Source organism: Malaclemys terrapin, chromosome 9 (assembly GCF_027887155.1).
Source record: "Malaclemys terrapin pileata isolate rMalTer1 chromosome 9, rMalTer1.hap1, whole genome shotgun sequence".
NCBI classification, from domain to species: Eukaryota; Metazoa; Chordata; order Testudines; family Emydidae; genus Malaclemys; species Malaclemys terrapin.
Window position 1 is genome coordinate 57,569,350 of NC_071513.1, and position 19,283 is coordinate 57,588,632.

At 48.0% G+C, this 19,283-nt stretch overlaps 1 protein-coding gene across 4 annotated transcripts in view; it reads right to left on the bottom strand.

Moving 5' to 3' along the window:
* The window catches only part of NGEF (neuronal guanine nucleotide exchange factor), a 110,459-nt gene that overhangs the window by 63,544 nt on the left and 27,632 nt on the right, over positions 1–19,283 (bottom strand). For 3 of the 4 annotated variants that reach the window (XM_054040539.1, XM_054040538.1, XM_054040540.1), the window contains 2 exons: positions 18,886–19,237; positions 16,127–16,247 (listed from right to left, as the gene is read on the bottom strand). In XM_054040539.1, the coding sequence (XP_053896514.1) occupies positions 16,127–16,247; positions 18,886–19,162 (398 nt within the window). In that variant the 5' untranslated portion in view covers positions 19,163–19,237. Of the gene's footprint in view, positions 1–16,126; positions 16,248–17,466; positions 17,587–18,885; positions 19,238–19,283 lie in introns of those variants that run through there. The other variant, XM_054040541.1, reaches the window with a different exon arrangement.

A 19,283-nucleotide genomic window follows, 5' to 3' on the forward strand; every position in this document is an offset into this window, starting at 1 on the left:
GGGGGGGGGGGGCGTGGGGAAGGGATCATCCCAGAGAATTGGGTGTGTGTGTGTGGGGAAGGGTAGTTGGGTTTGTGCTGCATGTTAACCCGGAAACCCCAGCCCCTCCTTTTACATTGCAAACCCATTTTAAATGGCCAACCCAACGGGTCCTTGGTATGGGAAATGAGGGCACTACTGTTTGAAGCCATTCCCAAATGTTACGAGGGTTAAAAAAGCCAAAAGACTGTGGCTTACCATGGCTTCCTGCAAGCCGAATTCTGTTGCCGGGCACTGCGTGAGTGATCTCTCACACCAAACCGGCAGGCCCTCAATATAAGAGGAAAAATGCGACCTTGTAACGAAAGCACATGTGCTGTGTAATCTGAACAGCAAAATTTAACGTGAAAGAGTGTACCCATTGTTCTCTAAAATGTGTCTTTTTTAACCACCTCTCCCTTGTCCTCCACCAGCTGCAAATGTTTCTCCTTCGCAGAGGCTAGCAAAGATTAGAAGGAGAAAACAGCGGACTTGGGATGATATGTTCACGGAGCTCCAGATGTCCTCCCACGCTGAAAGAGCAAAGCAGAATGCGTGGAGGCAGTCAATGTCAGACTACAGAAAAGCACAATATGAACGAGAGGAGAGGTGGCGGGATGAATCGCGGGATGAACAGAGCAAGTGGTGGGCTGAAGATGATAGGTGGCGTCAGCTTGCAGACAGAAGGCAAGAGTCGATGCTCCGGCTGCTGGAGCATCAAACTGATATGCTCCAGCGTATGGTTGAGCTGCAGGAAAGGCAGCAGGAGCAGAGACCGCCGCTACAGCCCCTGTGTAACCAACAGCCCTCGTCCCCAAGTCCCATTGCCTCCTCACCCAGACACCCAAGAACACGGTGGGGGGCGCCGCTGGCAACCCAGTCACTCCACCCTAGATGATTGCCCGAGCATCGGAAGGCTGGCCTTCAATAAGTGTTAAAGTTTTAAAGTTTTAAACTGCAGTGTGTCCTTTTCCTTCCCTCCTCCCCCACCCCTCTCGGGCTACCTTGGCAATTATCCCCCTAGTTGTGTGATGAATTAATAAAGAATGCATGAATGTGAAGTAATAATGACTTTATTGCCTTTGCAAGCGGTGCTTGAAGGGGGAAGGGGAGGGTGGGGTGGTTGGTTTACAGGGAAGTAGAGTGAACTGGGTGGGGGGGGCGGAGGGTTCATCAAGGAGAAACAAACAGAAGTTTCACACCGTAGCCTGGCCAGTCACAAAACTCGTTTTCAAAGCTTCTCTGATGCGCACCATGCCCTGCTGTATTCTTCTAACCGCCCTGGTGTCTGGGTGCGCGTAATCAGCGGCCAGGTGATTTGCCTCAACCTCCCACCCCGCCATAAATGTCTCCCCCTTATTCTCACAGATATTGTGGAGCGCACAGCAAGCAGCAAGAACAATGGGGATATTCTTTTCGCTGAGGTCTGAGCGAGTCAGTAAGCTGCGCCAGCGCGCTTTTAAACGTCCAAATGCACATTCCACCACCATTCGGCACTTGCTCAGCCGGTAGTTGAACAGGTCCTGACTACTGTTCAGGCTGCCTGTGTACGGCTTCATGAGCCATGGCATTAAGGGGTAGGCTGGGTCCCCAAGGATCACGATAGACATTTCAACATCCCCAATGGTTATTTTCTGGTCCGGGAAGAAAGTCCCTTCCTCCAGCTTTCAAAACAGACCAGAGTGCCTGAAGACGCGAGCATCATGTACCTTTCCCGGCCATCCCACATTGATGTTGGTGAAATGTCCCTTGTGATCCACCAGGGCTTGCAGCAGCATTGAAAAGTACCCCTTGCGGTTTATGTACTCGGTGGCTTGGTGCTCCGGTACCAAGATAGGGATATGGGTTCCGTCTATCTCCCCACCACAGTTTGGGAATCCCATTGCAGCAAAGCCATCCACTATGGCCTGCACGTTTCCCAGAGTCACTACCCTTGATATCAGCAGGTCTTTGATTGCCCTGGCAACTTGGATCACAGCAGCCCCCACAGTAGATTTGCCCACTCCAAATTGATTCCCGACTGACCAGTAGCTGTCTGGCGTTGTAAGCTTCCACAGGGCTATCGCCACTCGCTTCTCAACTGTGAGGGCTGCTCTCATCCTGGTATTCTGGCGCTTCAGGGCAGGGGAAAGCAAGTCACAAAGTTCCATGAAAGTGCCCTTATGCATGCGAAAGTTTCGCAGCCACTGGGAATCGTCCCAGACCTGCAACACGATGCGGTCCCACCAGTCTGTGCTTGTTTCCCGGGCCCAGAATCGGCGTTCCACGGCATGAACCTGCCCCAGTAACACCATGATTTGCACATTGCTGGAGCCCGTACCTTTTGTGAGGGCTGTGTCCATGTCAATTTTCTCATCACTCTCGTCGCCGCGCTGCAATTGCGTCATCAGCTGGTCCTGGTTTTGCTTTGGCATGTCCTGGCTCTGCATATACTCCAGGACAATGTGCGTGGTGTTCATAGTGCTCATAATTGCCACAGTGATCTGAGCGGGCTCCATGATCCCAGTGCTATGGCGTCTGGTCTGAAAAAAGGCGCGAAACTGATGGAGGGAGGGAGGGGCGACTGACAACATGGCGTACAGGTACAGGGAATTAAAATCAACAAAGGTGGCTGTGCATTAGGGAGAAACACAAACAACAGTCACACAGAATGGCCCCCCCAAAGATTGAACTCAAACCCCTGGGTTTAGCAGGCCGTTGATTTCACGGAGAGAGGGGGAAGCAAATGAATACATCTATTTTTTACATCTTAAGCTGGCAGCAGACGGTGCAGCATGCCTGATAGCCCTTGGCATGTTCTGGGTGCTTGGCAGAAGATACTGTACTACAATTGCTAGCCATCATCGTCAAGACCGTTCAAGAGGACTGCCAGCAGGACCGAGTCTACAGGAGACAAAGCATGTCTGCCCAGATGCCTCTGATTGTACTGGAATACGACGATGACGGATATCAATCTTAGTACAACATCTACTGCCAAAAGGCAAGGGGCTGCTGCTGTGTAGCAATGCAGCCCCACATCTGCCAGCATCCAGATAGCCGATGAAGGCTACCAGTCATACTGCACCGTCTACTGCCAAAAGGCAATTAGCTGCTGCTGTGTAGCAATGCAGTACCTCGTCTGCCGGCACCCAGATGACATATGGTGACGGTGAGCTGAGCTGAGCGGGCTCCATGCTTGCCGTGGTATGTTGTCTGCACAGGTAACCCAGGTAAAAAGGCGCGAATCGATTGTCTGCCGTTGCTCTGACAGAGGGGGAGGGGCCTGACGGCATGTACCCAGAACCCCCCGCGACACTGTTTTGTATCATCAGGCATTGGGATCTCAACCCAGAATTCCAATGGGCGGCGGAGACTGCGGGAACTGTGGGATAGCTACCCACAGTGCAATGCTCTGGAAGTCGATGCTAGCCTCGGTACTGTGGATGTGGTCCGCCGGCTTCATGCACTTAGAGCATTTTATGTGGGGACACACACAATCGACTGTATAAAACTGATATCTATAAAACCGGCTTCTATAAATTCGACCTAATTTCGTAGTGTAGACATACCCTCAGTCTGGGCTGACTGAGAAAGAAAGCGGACACACGCTCCAGGTTCCAGCCAGGAAGCCACTTGAGTTCCAGACCGTGGAGGCTAAAGATGCCAAGTCCACTGAGGACCCGCAGTTAACCACGGAGACAGAGGGAGAAAGATGGCTGCTGCCCCCAACAGAGCTGCTGGAACTGGAATCACAGGAAGTGGCCCAGGGAACACGTTTGTGTAGGTTGGAACCTGAACCTGAAACCAGAACTTGGGTGCTGAAACAATTTGTATAGTGGGGATGCTGAGAGCCAGTGAACCAAACTCTAAAGCCCATATATTATTGAAATCACTTCAAGCCAAGGAGTATGGGAGCTTCCCCAGCACCCCTAGTTCAAGCACCTATGACCAGGACTACCGATTCCATAGGGCCCAGGAGGTGGGACTCAATGGAATAGGGTGGACCCGGGTCTTCCTACCCGCTGCCGCGCCTGCTGCTGGGTGTAAGGTGACCAGATGTCCCAATTTTATAGGGAGAGTCCCGATTTTTGGGTCTTTTTCTTATATAGGCTCCTATTACTCCCCAACCCTTGTCCCGATTTTTCACATTTGCTGTCTGGTCACCCTAGCTGGGTGTGGCAACTGCCCAAGATACTAGGCACCATTGCCTGAGACTGTGAACATTGGGTGCTACTGCCTGAGACCAAGGACACTGGCTGCTAAGCCTTGCCACCCTAAGGACAAGGGCAGCCTCATGGACTCTGGCCGCTATGTAGGGTTGCCAGGAGTCTGTTTTTTGACCGGAAAGCCCAGTTGAAAAGGGCCTTGGCAGCTCCGGTCAGCACCACTGACCGGGCTGTTAAAAGACCAGCTAGCGGGGCTGGCAGGCTCCTACCTGGCTCCACGCAGCACCCGGAAGCAGTGACATGTCCCTTGGTTCCTAGGTGGAGGGTTGGCTGGGGGGCTCTGCATGCTGCCTCTGTCCCGAGCGCCGGCTCCACAGCTCCCATTGGCTGGGAAATGAGGGTGGGGAAGAGTGAGTGACAGAGGGAGGGGAGAGGGAGTGAGTGGATGGCAGGTCTCGGAGAAGGGGCAGGGCGGGAGTGCTCGGTTTTGTGCAATGGGTTGCTAACTTTCTAATCACACAAAACTGAACACTCTTGCCCTGCCCCTGCCCCAAGGCCCCTCTCCTCCTGCTCACTCCATCCTCCCTCACACACCCTCATTCACTCATTTTCACTGGGCTGGGGTAGGCAGTTGGGGTGCGGGAGGAAGTGAGTGCTCCGGCTGGGGGTGTGGGGTCCAGAATTGGGCCAGAAATTAGGGGTTCATGGTGTGGGAAGGGGCTCTAGGCTGGGACAGAGGGTTGGGGTGTGGTAGGGGATACCGGCTCTGGTCTGGGGCTGCGGGTTCTGGGATGGGGCCAGAAATGAGGGGTTCAGGACACGGTAGGGGGATCCAGGGGATTGGGATGTGGAGATGGTGAGGGCTTCAGCTGGGGGTGTGGGGTGGGGCTGGGGATGAGGGGTTTGGGGTGCAGGAGGGGGCTCGGGGCTGGAGCAGGGGCTTGGAGTGTGTGTGGGGGGGCTGGGTGCAGACTCTGGGAGGGAATTTGTGTGTGGGAGGGAGCTCAGGGCAGGGGCGTGGGGTGTGGGAAGAGGTGTGGGGTGCAGGCTCTGGGAGGGGTCTCAGGGCTGGGGCAGGGGGTTAGGATGCAGGAGGGGGAGCAGAGAGTGGGCTCCAGGTGGTGCTCACCTTGGGCACCTCCCTGGAAGTGATGACATGTTCCTCGGCTCCGAGGCAGAGGTGCAGCCAGGTGGCTCTGCGTGCTGTCTCTGCCCGCAGGCACCACCCCCGCAGCTCCAATTGGCCACGGTTCCCGGCCAATGGGAGCTGCAGGGACAGCGCATGGAGCCCCCCTGGCCATGCCTCCGCCTCGAAGCTAAGGAACATGTCGCTGCTTCCGGGAGCCGTGTGGAGCCAGGTAGGGAGCCTGCCAGGGGGACGTGTGAACTGCTGGGTGGGGGAGGCTAGCCCGGAGCCTCACCCCTTCCATTTGAGGCACCACTCCTTCCGCACCACCCCCCAAACCCAGAGACACTCCACCGTGGCTGCTGGCCCTCGCCCTAGGCTGCCTAGTGCCCACAGCCCCCCCAGCCCCGGAGCACTGGGAGGGAGAGCGCGTGGTGCAGCTGCAGCCTCCCCAGCTCAGGCATGCCAGGAAGGAGAACATGCGGTGCCACCGCAGCCCTGGGAAGGCAGGTGGTGTGGTCCCAGCCCCTGGAGGGGGAGGGTGGGCGGGGCCACGCCTGGCTGTTTGGAGCAGCCCAGCCTCCCCTACCCACTGCTCAAGGAGCCACCAGGGTCCCTTTTCGACCGGGTATTCTAGCTGAAAACTGGACACCTGGCAACCCTACCTACGATGGGGAGTATCAACCCTGCAACACTTATGTATGTTAATCTTCAGGGTCTGATGCATGGCTCACTTCTTTACTAAGACTTCATGTGGAGGAAGATGGTTTGAATGTTTTTTCCTAAATTCTTTTGGAGCTGACTTTTTTCTCAACTTTGTTACTAATTTATTTTTGTTTCCCGTTGGCTTAAATATGCTTGCGGGCTTCACTGGCAGTCTTTTATTTTTTTTTAATGAGTTTTATTTATTTTAAATAAATGTTTTTTGTTAAAATAGGAATTAGAATATAGTGTCATTAGGGAAGGAATGCACATGCTCCTTGAGTAACTCCAACTAGGTGCAGGAAATGTGACATGTTAAAATCTGAATTTACTGCTATTGGCACTGAAGCTTCTGTTTCGGACCCTGAACCAAAAAATCAGTTATTCACTCAGCTCTAATGGAGAGCCTATGAGAGGAGACTAAAAGAACTTAACTTGTTTAGCCTAGCAAAACAAAAGATGAGAGGGGAAGGGTAAAGACTGATCTCCGTAAATACATAAGGGGGTAAACACCAGAGAGGGCCAATAACTATTTAAGATAAAGGACAATGTTTTCACAAGAACAAGTGGTTATAAACTAGCCATGAATAAATTTAGACTGAAAATCAGAGGAAAGTTTCTAACCACAGTTCTCCCAGCCCTGGCGCGCTGGGAGAGAGAGCGCCTCTCAGAAGGAGTAGTGGGGGCAAGAAACTGAACTAATTTTAAGATGGAGCTTGATACATTTATGAATGCGATTATATGACAGGGTTGCCTGTGATAGCAGAGGAATGGACTCAATAAGCCACAAGGTCCTTTCCAGACCTGTGTCCCTATGATTTTAAAGTGCTTTAAAAAGTGTTGTTGTGCACTTGGAGATGGCTGCATGTTAGTCGCAGGTGAAATGATTCTGTTTATTTGTCTAGTCAGTCTGGGCTTGTTTCTATGAGCACTTAGTGCGTAAATCTACCCAGCACTAGCCTGCTGGGCACTAAGTGTCCCTGTGGAGCCTGCTGGTGCATACTAAAAGATCCATAGTGCACTTTGATCTACCCTGCTTTGAAACAAGAGTAGATTAAAGTGTGCTGGGTAGCTCTTAGTGCATGGCAGCACGGTCCATGTGAACAATTACTCTGCGATAGTCTAGTGCAGGGTAGATTTACACCCCAGCTTACCACAAACTCACTGTTTGTCTAGACAAGTTTTACACCTGCCATGTAGACATGTGATGAACTGTACTTATAATCTAAGTTCCGTCTAAGCCGCACAGCAGGCTATAAAGGGCTGCGCAGGTGCGCAGCCATGGGGGCCTGGGGAGGCAAGCAAGTTGGGGTCATGCAGGGCTACTGCGGGCCTCTCCCCAGGCCCCAGAGTTGCTGCTGGCGGGGAGAAGCACCTCTCTTCCAGAGCTGCTGCTGGTGGGGAAAGGGCTGGGGGGAGTCCTCTGGCCCCAGCTCCAGGGCAGCCTGCACCCCAAACTCCTCATTCCCAGCCTCACCCCAGAGCCCACATCCCCAGCTGGAGCCCTCACCCCACCCCCCCGCACCGCAACCCTCTGCCCCAGCCCTGAGCTCCCTCCCACACTCCGAACCCCTTGGCCCCACCCCCACCACACATCACCTCCATATTGGTGCACATAACAAAATTCATTCTGCACATGGATATAAAAAAATTAGAGGGAACATTGCTTATAATGTTCTTTTGACTCGCCTGAACTCTGCCAAGTAGCCAGTTTCTCCAGGGATTGATCTAGCATGTTGCACCCCACATTTCTGAGCAGCTAGATAGACTCATAAACTTTCAGGCCACAAGGGACCATTGTAATCATCTAGTCTGACCTCCTGCACACTGCAGGCCACAGAATCTCACCCACCCACTCCTGTAATAGACCCATAACCTGGCTGAGTTACTGAAGTCCTCAAATCATGATTTAAAGAATTCAAGTTACTAAGAATCCACCATTTACTTTAGTTTAAACCAGCAAGTGACCATGCCCCATGCTGCAGAAGAAGGCCAAAAAAAAAAAAAAAAACCAACCCCAGGGTCTCTGCCAATCTGACCTGGGGGAAAATTCCTTCCTGACTCCAAATGTGGTTATCAGTTGAACCCTGACCATGTCAGCAAAACCCAACAGCCAAACACCACTGGGAAAGAATTTTTTTTTTAACTGGAGATACCCTATCTCCTAGAGCTGGAAGAAAGGACCTTGCAAGGTCATTGAGTCCAGCCCCCAGCCTTCACTAGCAGGACCAAGTACTGATTTTGCCCCAGATCCCTAAGTGGCCCCTCCTCAAGGATTGAACTCACAACCCTAGGTTTAGCAGGCCAATGCTCAAACCACTGAGCTATCCCTTCCCCGCTGTGTAGTAATTGCTGTAGTAATTCATAGCCTTCCCCATCTAATGCCCTATCATGTCATTGTAGGCAATCTCATCATCATACCATCCCCTCCATAAACTTATCAAGCTCAAAGTGACACCATTTTAAAAAAATACCTCAGAAATGATTCCTCCTTTTTCCCCAAAATAAGGAATTCCCTCCCTCCCTTCTTCCTGCACCTTCTACAAAAATTATACAGGCCCAAGATTGAGTATGGGCAATATTCAGTCCTTCCCCAGTTGTAAGTTTAAGGTTTGATATTATGTGACCATGCAGCATGCTACAAACAGGAGTTTTATTCTATTCAAAAGAAGCTTTCCACTTGTTTCTAGCTCTGTCAGATCCTGAAATATTACACTTTAAAGTTATGGCCTTTTTATGTCTAGAAAAGCTACTTTTAGATATTTAAAATGTATTAGTTTTAATTTTCCATTCCCTGCAAGTATATCCAGTTAAACTTGCTAGGCACTGAGGTTGTACAGATGGAGGGATATGATAAATATATATTGTAAAACATCTTTAAAAAATTGTATATTTTTTCTGTAAAAATATGGGACACATACATAAATCAGGATGGTGCAGTTATAAATGTTTTTATCAACATGTGTTTGGGATGACGTGTATCAGCCTCTCAGAGCCATCATATGTGAGTGATGAGGCCCACCCAAAATCATGTCCCAAAACACTTTGTACCATTCTACATTTTCATGTATATTCTTTGTCATGTGTGTGTCTGTGCACATAAACAAATGAGCTGATAGTAGTCCACCTTTCAGACAGAGGTGGCTCTATCCTTGTTAGCTGCTGCAGTGCCTTTGATAATTGTGTTGGCTGAGATCTAACAAACATAACTGATTACCTCAGCTAACCTTTCTCTCTCCAAATTGGAGGCTTCATATCCAGCATGAACAAAGAAATAACCTAGTTTAAGTATCTTGTTAGACTGGTAACCTTGTGGTGAGGTATGACAAGGTGAAATTTCACATTTTGTTACTTTCCCCTTGTAGTTGGTGGCACCTAATGTGTATCAAATTTCTAGATTCTAGCTCAATGGGAAAATGGAAGGTAGTAGTGTCATTGTGCCATTACAAGAATCTATTAAATTACATTTCTATGATTCTGTTGATATCTTGGGCTGGAAGGGACCACGAGAGTTAACTAGTTCAGCCTCCTGCGCTGAGGAAGAACCAAGTGTGCCTAGAGTCTAGACCATCCTTGACAGGTGTTTGTTTAACGTGTTCTTAAAAACCTCCAGTGACAGAGATTTCACAACCTCCCTTGGAAGCCTATTCTAGTGCTTATAATTGGAAGGGTTTTCCTAATATCTAACTTAAAATTCCCTTGCTGCAGATTAAGCCTATTGCTTCTTATCCTACCTTCAGCGGACATGCAGAACAATTGATCATCATCCTCTGTATAACAGCCCTTAACATATTTGAAGTTTATCAGGTCCCTGCTCAGTCTTTTTTTCTTAAGACTATATATGCCCAGTTATTTTTTATCCTTTCCTTAGAGGTCAAGTTTTCTAAACCTTTTATAATTTTTGTAGCTCTCCTCTGGACTCTCTCCAGGTTGTCCACATCTTTCTTAACGTGTGGTGCCCAGAACTGGACAGTACTCAAGCTGAGGCCTCACCAGTGCTAAATAGGAGCAGGACAATTACCTCCCATGTCTCATGTACAACACTGCTGTTAATACACCCCAGAATTATATTAGCCTTTTTCACAACTGCATTGCATTTTTGACTCCTACTCAATTTGTGATCCACTGTAACTCCTGGATCCTTTTCAGCAGTACTACCCGCCTAGCCAGTTATTGCCCATTTTGGATTTGTGCATTTGATTTTTCCACCTAAGTGTAGTACTTTCCATTTGTTTTTACTGAATTTTACCTTGTTGATTTCAGACCCAATTCTCCAACTTGTTAAGGACTGTGTAGTGAGGCAGAGTGGGGTATTCGTGAGTGCTGCCAACCAAGTGTGGGGGCGGGACAGGAAGTATAAGAATAGGGCCCTGCAGCTCAGTTGAGGCCAGACCAGGGAAGGTGGCAGAAAGCCATCCCAGGGAGCTGAGCCCTCAACAGAACCCGTGACTGGCAGTGTGGAGAAAAGGCAACCAACTGCCCCAGGAGACAGAAGACCCTGGGGAGAGACCAGAGGAAGGCCTGCCTGACTGAGACTGAGAGCCAGATCCCAGCAGTGACGGAGCAGTGACAGCAGGAACTAGTAGGAAGGAAGTAGCTCAGCAAAACCAGATTTTGGTCCAGTTGTGCTGTTGGGACGCAAGGCAGCAACCACATGTTTTCCCCGCCAGCCCAGTGGCATGATCACCTGCCACTGCTAGGGTCCTGGGCTGAGGCCTTGTGGAGCAGGGTGGACCCAGGTCCTCCTAACCCTAGCTGCATGCGCGGGGCTGGCAGCATGCTAACATTTAGGCCGGTAGGCCAGCGACATTGACTGTCTAATTGTTGCTGTCCACCCCAGCCAGGAGGCAGAGAGCCATAGAGTGGTGAAGTGCTGTGCCTGCACCTGGAGGGCTGGAGCCCTAGTGTCTGCTGTGTACCCTAGCCAGGAGGCCGGGGCAACAAGCTGACTGGTGGTGTGTCAATTCCTCTTTTTTGGAGACCTGAACTCATGATGGACATAACTCCCTGATGCTGCCATGAGAGGGTGCCCTAACCCCAAGAGGGAGGGCAGTTTCAGTCATTTTGAATTCTAATCCTGTCCTCCAAAGTTCTTGCAACTCTTCCCAGCTTGGTGTCATCTACAAATTTTTATAAGCACTCTCTCCACTCCATTATCCAAGTCATTAATGAAAATATTGGATAGTAACAGACCCAGGACTGACCTCTGTGGGACCCCACCAAATACATTTTCCCAGTTTTACAGTAGACCATTGATAACTACTCTTTGAGTACAGTCTTTCAACTAGTTGTGCACCCACCTTATAGTAATTTCATCTAGACCACATTTCCCTAGTTTGCTTATGAGACTGTCATGTAGGACACTGTCAAAACACTTACTAAAATCAAGAGAGATCATGTTTACAGCTTCCCCCCATCCACTAGGCCAGTAACACTGTCAAAGGAGGAAATTATGTTGGTCTGGCATGATTTGTTTGTTCTTGACAAATCAATGATGGCTATTCCTTATAACCCTATTATCCTCTAGATGCTCTTGAACTGATTGTTTAGTTTGGTCCAGTGTCTTTCCAGATATTGAAGCTAGGCTGACCAGTCTATAATTCCCTGGATCCTCTTAGTTCCCCCTTTTAAAAATAGATGCTATGTTTACCCTTCTCCAGTCCTCTGGGACCTCACTTGTCCTCCAGGAGTTCTCAAAGATAATAGCTAACTATTCCGATATTGCTTCAGCTAGTTCCTTAAGAACCCTATGATTAATTTCATTAGGCCCTGCTGACTTGAATACATCTAAATTATCTAAATATTCATTAACCAATTCTTTCCCTATTTTGCTTTGTGTTCCTTCTCCCTTGTTGTTACTATTAATTCTGTTAAGTATCTGGTCAGCATCTTATTAGCTGATGATAAAGGAAAGATGCAAACTAGATGGCTCCCATCTTCAAATAACTGCTCTATCTGCTGGTCTACTTATGGGATGTTCATGTAGAGGCTAATATTTGAAAAGATTGTGTGAACGGGAACCCAGATGGAGGTAGCATCAGGCAATGTTGTTTGATCAGCACCACAACTATCTCCAGCTGAAGAGCTGTGCTAGGGTCCACAACAGCAAACTATGGGGAGGAGAGAAGCACCTGGTGCTTTTGTTTAGTACAGCTCCCTCTGGTACCATGACAGTGGGTACCATAGAGAACAGGAAGCGGTATCAGAAGGAGCTGAGCTCTATTATGTCCAGGAGCGCCGCCAGCTTTTCAGCCGTCCTAGGCAGCGGAAGGTCCCGCCCTGAAATGCCGTCCCCCACAGAGGTGGCGGAAGATCTCACTGCCGAAATACCGCCGCGGTCGCCGCCCCCCAAATTGTAGTGCCCTAGGCGACCGCCTAGGTCACCTAATGGGTTGCGCCGGCCCTGAGAGTGGGCAGCATGGCGCATATAGCAAAAGGGCCTGAAGTTCTACATCTTGCAAGGCTAGTGATTGAGAGGAAGCAAAGAGCGCTTGGCAGGGACTGTGGGTAGGAGAGTACTGAGGGGAGGCTGGAGAGAACTAGGTGGAGCCAGTAAGCACTCAGGAAGAATTATAGGTAGATGAGAGCTTGAGAAGGGTGTAGAATGGGGTAGCTGAGGAGGTTAATGATCTGAATGGGAAGGCCAGATGGCAAACCTTGGTCCTTCTGTGAGGACTGCTCTTGTTTTGTGAGCCTCTTCTAGTTCAGTAATGGTAACTCATGTTTCTGTGTAGTCTCCCTCCTCTGTGTGCTAAGTACACAGGAATAGAAGAGACCCCCAGTGTAACACTAAAAATATCTGAGGAAACTTGAAACATCATAGGATTTATTTAATTTAATGTTTCCGAAAGTCAGTGTGACCCAAGAACCCCGGAATGCCAACTGGTAAAGGGGTTATAGGAATATCTTGGTTCTGATATGTACATTCAAATTCACCAAAGAATGTCATGTGGGCTCTTAAATGAAAGCCAATATCACCCTGGACCTTAATATCCTTGTGAAATCTATGTATGGATACTATGTAAGGAACTGAAAATATGTTTTAAAGTCTATATCAAGGTAGGAATCACCAGCAAAGATGAAAAATAGGTGGGAAGGAAAGTGTAGCTCTGTGTCGGGATGTACATTAAGCATTGTAAACTAACAAAATAGATGCCTAGTTACATACAAAGTCAACAAGAAAGGAGCAAACAGGAAAAAACAAGCTAGAGGGTGGAGGGAGGTATTCTGGTTGTGTACAAAGACAATAAACTTTGGGGGTATATCTAAGAGGGAAATAACACACCCCCTCATCCTGCACTTACGGAATAAATGGACAGCATATTTTATTCATGAAAACAGAATCTCAGCCAACCTTACTTGAAAATGCTGCAGAGAACTTTGGGTTTGTTAAGCTTCTTTAGACAGGGGGTTAACCTGCTAGTTTAGTGTTTAGGAAGCATGTTATGGTTTTGTTTTGTATGTAACCATTTGTTTCCAATATTCTTAGTCACTATCACTTGAATCTTTTACAATAAACTTACTCTGGTTTTTACTATAAATATATCTCAGGGCTGTGGAGTTAAGTACAGTGCTGATCCTGATTTGAATCTTACAAGCTGGTGTGCATACTGTTCCTTTGGGGGCAGAAGGCCTGGTATATCTGTGAATAGCCAGTGTCGGGGCTGTATATCACAGGGGAATGCTTCAAAGGGACTGGGGTGCACCTATTAAATTGCAAGGCAAAGGGCTGGCATAACCCAGAGGAGTGTTTGAGTGGCTAAGAGACTGGTAATGTTAGGGAACTGATACCCAGCTAAGCACAAGCAAGACTCCCTCATGCTGGAGGTAGGAGGTAACAAGGTAACTCACAGTTCTGGGTACCCCGAAAACCAACACTGTCAGTTTTTGTGGTCAGTAAACCACTCTTATTATTTTAATTAATTTTATTAAGCATTTTTGTAGCACAATTTGCTGTGCTTTGAATGAGATATAATACCAAGGTCTTTGCTACTTGTGGTTATTAAGAATCCCAGAACAGGGTGTTAAGGCCAAGGTCCTGCCCAAATCAAGATCAAATAAATAGGTTATTCCTACTGTACGTGTAGCAAATTCCCCCTGTGATTTCAATTGGCTATAGGATTCCTCCTCACGCCCTGTCCTGAATAATAATGTTGTGTTGCTGTGTGCTGCCATGGTTGTAATTCCACACATATTCCTTGATAAATCTGCAGACTTTGGTTATTTTAATCCATGTTTAAAAAAAAAACAAAAAAACCCCAAATCCTTGTGCCTGCCCAGTGTTGTGTCACTGCTTAAAGTAACAAGAAAGCAGCCCAGCTGCTGCAGCTGCCACCAGCAACCTGGTGCAGCATCCCCCGAGGCACCATATGGGGCTATGTAACTGCTCCAGTGGGAAGCATCCCTGCTATCCAGGCCCACAGCCTCCTTCTCTCAGATACTACACCTTAGCTGACAGACACCAACTTTTTCTCTTCTGTAAGATATTAGGTGTGAGATGTTCTACACTCCCCTAGACTGTACATAACATTTTAGGCTTCTTAACTACCGGTAGCTCTTTTGCAAGGTAAAATGGTAAAAATAGTGATGTCTGGAGAGAAGTGATATCCCCAGATTCCTGTGGTTATTCCAAAGTGAATATTTCCAGTGGTGCTCTTGTAAATTACAGCTGTCTTTATGGAAGGGAAGCTAAGGACAGGGGCTCAGTTTAGGAGCTTAAACTCAGGTCTTATTCTCTATGCCAAATCTCTCTGCCCAGTTGCAGTAGATATGATCCTTCCTCAGCACTATCACACTGCCTTCTTTCTGTAGACACATGACTTGTAACCTGTACTGACCTGTCAGGCTCTGCGAGCCCCAGCATATTAAATTTGGTTCACAGGAAGCAGCTCATTGTTCTTGACTCCAGAGTTAGGACCATAATTTGCATGCTTTATAGTTGCATAACTGGCAGTGTCAGGACGTCAGAGGCTGACAGCCAGGATTACGCCAGTGGGAGAGGAAAAGGAAGGCAGATGGGTTTAACACTCCAGCATACTGCAGCTGTCTGATTTCAAGTGCTCAGTTTAATACCAAAGAACACGCAGTGCCAGCCAGGACAATTTACTTTATTTAAATATGATTTGACTGATTTATTTGTTAGGCATTAAAACTCTCTATTGGAGTCCTTGTCCTAGGTAAAGTTTTTGGAAAGAATCTTTCCTTGATACTCATTTGCCCATAAGTGGCACCACAAAACCCAGTGTAATGCATCTGGTATTTAAGTCTCAGGGCTTGATTCTTGACAATGTAGGTTTGGACTCAGTATTGTGCATATAAACACAATGTAAAAGGACAGAGAGCGCAGGGGACATGATCCTGTATTTGAGTGTCCTGCACTGCAACCACCCCTTCTTCCTGCCTAGCAGCAGAACTGAGGCAAAAGAGGAGTATGCACAGCTAAGCTCCTCATCTGCATGCTAAGGATCCCACTTAAGTCTACACACGTGTGCACGTAAGGAAGTGGACTCAGAGTGGAGGTTTCACTCTCTGTGGAGGACTTGCACCTATTCTTCAACCTTACTTGTGCCCACACATAGTGTCTGCTCACACTATCATGGAGTCTGTCAACCTTCACCTCTCTGCAGTGCACTGAAGAAAGATTTGCAGGATCAAGACCTTTATGTTACCTCCATAGGTGAGGATTTAGGGCAAATAGGTGTACCTTAGTACAAAACTCTATTACCAGCTCTTGATGATATCATGTTGTACCTCAAAAGAAAACTGAAGAAGGTGGAAAGCTATTTTTTTTAAGCGTCGCAAAAGCAAAATGAATGCCACCTGAAAGGAGCTCTCCCCTTCTTCCTTTCCATCTTCCTCACTCCCTTCTTCTCTCTTTCCACCCCTCCTGTCCTTCACCCTTTGCCTCCAAACTCATGCTGATAAAGTTTTGGCATAAAAGTTTTAGGTGCTAGATGGGTATAATTTTTAAAGATGAAAACAGCATTGTGGTTTAAGTTGAGATGAGATGAATTGGTGGATATAATTGTGCCCAGTCCCTTTCCGAAACAGTATTCTCTCTGCCTGGTAGCTCTGACATTGCTTCCCTGTTGTTCAGCTTAGGCAATCCTCACCACCCTCTTGCTTTCCTCCTTACCTTTGTATACATTGTTCTTCCAAGGCTTTCACTTCAGATTTTACTGATACTGGGGGCCCCTTGCGAGATAATACATCCACATTCAGAAGTTTGCTTCTGCTGTCTCCATTTTTGTGTGAAGCTATGACAGAAAAGAGGGACAATCTTTACATGTACTCCAGGTAACAATGGTTTGCATTGAAGGAGGTGGGAGAATGGGCTGCATTTTGATTCCTAAGACTCAACTTTTCAAACGAGCAGGCTTGAGGTCCATATGCATACATTTGCCTGCAGATGATTACGCGTGCATTTACCCCAATTGCGTATGCAATCAAATGAGAAAATGAATGTAGACATACAAATGCATTTTTGTGCATGTAAGTGGGCTTCTAACCACTGAAAACTTTGCCCCCAGCAGCCAGTGACTTTCATCTCCACTATTTTAGGGAGATAGGGTTAACTGTGCACTTCTATGGTGTGCTGGTATCTGTTTTGCCATGCCAGGACCTTAGTGCCTCTCTCCTTCCAGGCACAAAATTGAAGAGTTCAGTTTATTGAAAGATAAATGAAGTAAACTTTCAATAGGAGGAGCAGCTTTACCTTTAATTGCTCCTCCTCTTTCCCTCAAAGGAGCCGGAGTGGCTTTTACAGGGAACGAAAGCTGTGGTAGAAATCCCAATCAAGTTCATGGCTCACCATGGCGATCACAGAAAGGGAAGGGTGCATCTCACTTTTGGGGGCTGGATATTTTCTATTACATTTTCTTTGCGCTAAATCCTAATTCTGCTCCCACTTTAAATCAGTAGCAAAACTCTCACTCTTCAGTGAGTACAGGTCCAGGCCCTAAATGAAGCATGTTTCAGAGATGCCCTCCTGGTTGATGCCACTGGGTCTCCATAAGGAATGGCTGAAGTCCAAGGTTTTGCTAACCTGTGGCACAGTTTCTGGGGGTTCACAAAACTAGCTTGAGTTCTCATACCTTTCTTTCCTCTCATTTAAGCGCTCTTCCCCTGCCAGAGGAGCTTGGTTACAAAATCCAACCTCCTTTGCTAGCTAAAGGAAAGCTTATGTTATCTCTTAGGATCACCCCCAAAACTAGGCCATTGTCTATGCTGGGTTTAGTTTTCTTTAGGTTTGTTTTTCTCTCATTCCCATTCTCTGCTCTCACTTCTTGTTTTTCAAATTGGATTTTTCTTCCTGTTCTGTATTCCATCCTACTTTTTCCACTGGATTTCTCTTACTTTTTCTTCTTCTTTCTTTCAGAGTCTTTCCTTAGTGCAATGTGAACAGATTAACATTTGAGTCAAACTTTTGGACTCGTGCTATTCAAGTGGGTTTGAAATTAAGATAAAAGAGCTCACCCATTCCTTGTTTCCAGGTACTTCAGCAAATGCTGTGAGAAGAGGTTCCTGTTATGAGACTGAGGCTTGTGTCAAAGCATACGCTGCCCACTTGCTGTGAGAGAATGGCATCCGTCTTGGTGAAGGAGAAATAGGAGAGCTGCTATGTCATACCAGTTGACTGGAGAAACTATAGCTCAGGGCTGAGCTTGCTACAGTGATGCAGGGGAGAGAAGTATTGCTCCTAGCAAATCCTGCTGCGTTGCCTGGTGAAGAGAGACATTGCTCTGAATGACCCTGTTGAACTATTGCTGCAGGTGTGCAGGAGAAAAGCCCCGTTCTGAGCGGATCCTACTGCAGCAATGGAATGACACAGGAGAGCAGGGCATGCAGGAGAGCAACAGTGCTCTGAGCAGGTCAGACTGCACTGATGCTGTAGTGGGCACATAATACAGCAACATTGCTCTGAGCTGGTTCTGCTGCAGTGACGTGGTGGTGGGTAAGCAGGAGATGCAGAGAAAACCGCTCTGAGCTCGTTCTGCTGCTGTACTGACAGGGTGGAAGTGAGGTCTGCGTTGGATACAGACAGTCTGTCCAGGAACCTCATTGAGAACAGTAGCAGAATATTAAGCAGCAGCTCCTTGCTCTCGCGCTGTCTGCTCATAAGCTGGCTTAGAGAAGGGAAGGAACTTTCCTTGGACACTCTGTGCAGGGCAGAATGAGCCCTTTTGCTGATGGAGTCAGGTGGGCCCCTTGTCTGGGAAAGCAGAAGATGCCCACTTTCTGGAGAGAATCCCCCAGGCGTCTGTTTGGGGGTGTGGGAAATGACCGTTATGCTGGCAGGGGAAGCATGGCTCACTTGCTGGGGATGGAGCAGTGTGCTCCTCTGGGGGATGACAGAGTAGAAGGCTTCCGTGGCCTGCCTCATACTCAGTCCATCTAGAATATAATGTATGTGTTGGAGCAGGTATCTCTGGCCACTCTGCCTTCCTGTTTGCTCTGTTGATTCCCCCAATGCGCTGCGCAATTCTTTTTTTGTACAGGTCTCGCTTTCCCCACTCCGTCCTCACTGTGTGATCCTGCGAACTGGCTCCCTCCTTGCTTGCCACGTGGCCTTCCCTGCTTAAACTTCCCCCCCCCCCACCCTCAGAGAGGCAGAACATGGGTTCCAAGCCTGCTCAGGTTCTCTGCAATGAGAACGTGTTTAAAGAATCAGCTATTTGGCAGTTCCAGTCTAGCTACTAGTAATCTATTGGCACTGAAATTCCTGTTGTGCAAGATGGGCAAGGACTGGTGCTCAAATAAGAGTTCTGGAATCCCCTACTTTCTCTAGTGTTGACTACCAGGAGCTCCCATCCCACTGGCCAGCTCCCTCTCTTCCCATCATTCCCAATTGCAGTGGAAAAAGGAAGAGAAGTGACTTCTGGGTCTGGTACTCACCTACAGCATGCCTAGCATTCGTCCCCTCTCTGTTATTCCTCTCTTTCTGTCTGGTCCGTAGCCTCATGGACTGATAATACTTGGAATTTCTTTGAATGGCAATGTAGTGAGTCTGTGACTCACTGTCCTGGGTCACATGGTCAGCACCCTCTGACTTCTCCTCATCCTCAGAATTCACACCAGGCTGTGAGGCTGTCAGCTGAAAACTGCCCTTTTTGACACCACTGGTTGCTTTTCTGCAATGCCTTTCCACCTCTTCCAGTTCTTCTGTCTCCATGACAACAGATATGATTGTTTAGGAACAGAACAGCAGCAGACCTGTAACCTCCATAGACTCCATCAGATCTCTCTGCTTTAGAATCAAAAACAAACAAACAAACAAAAAACAGAAAGTTCCA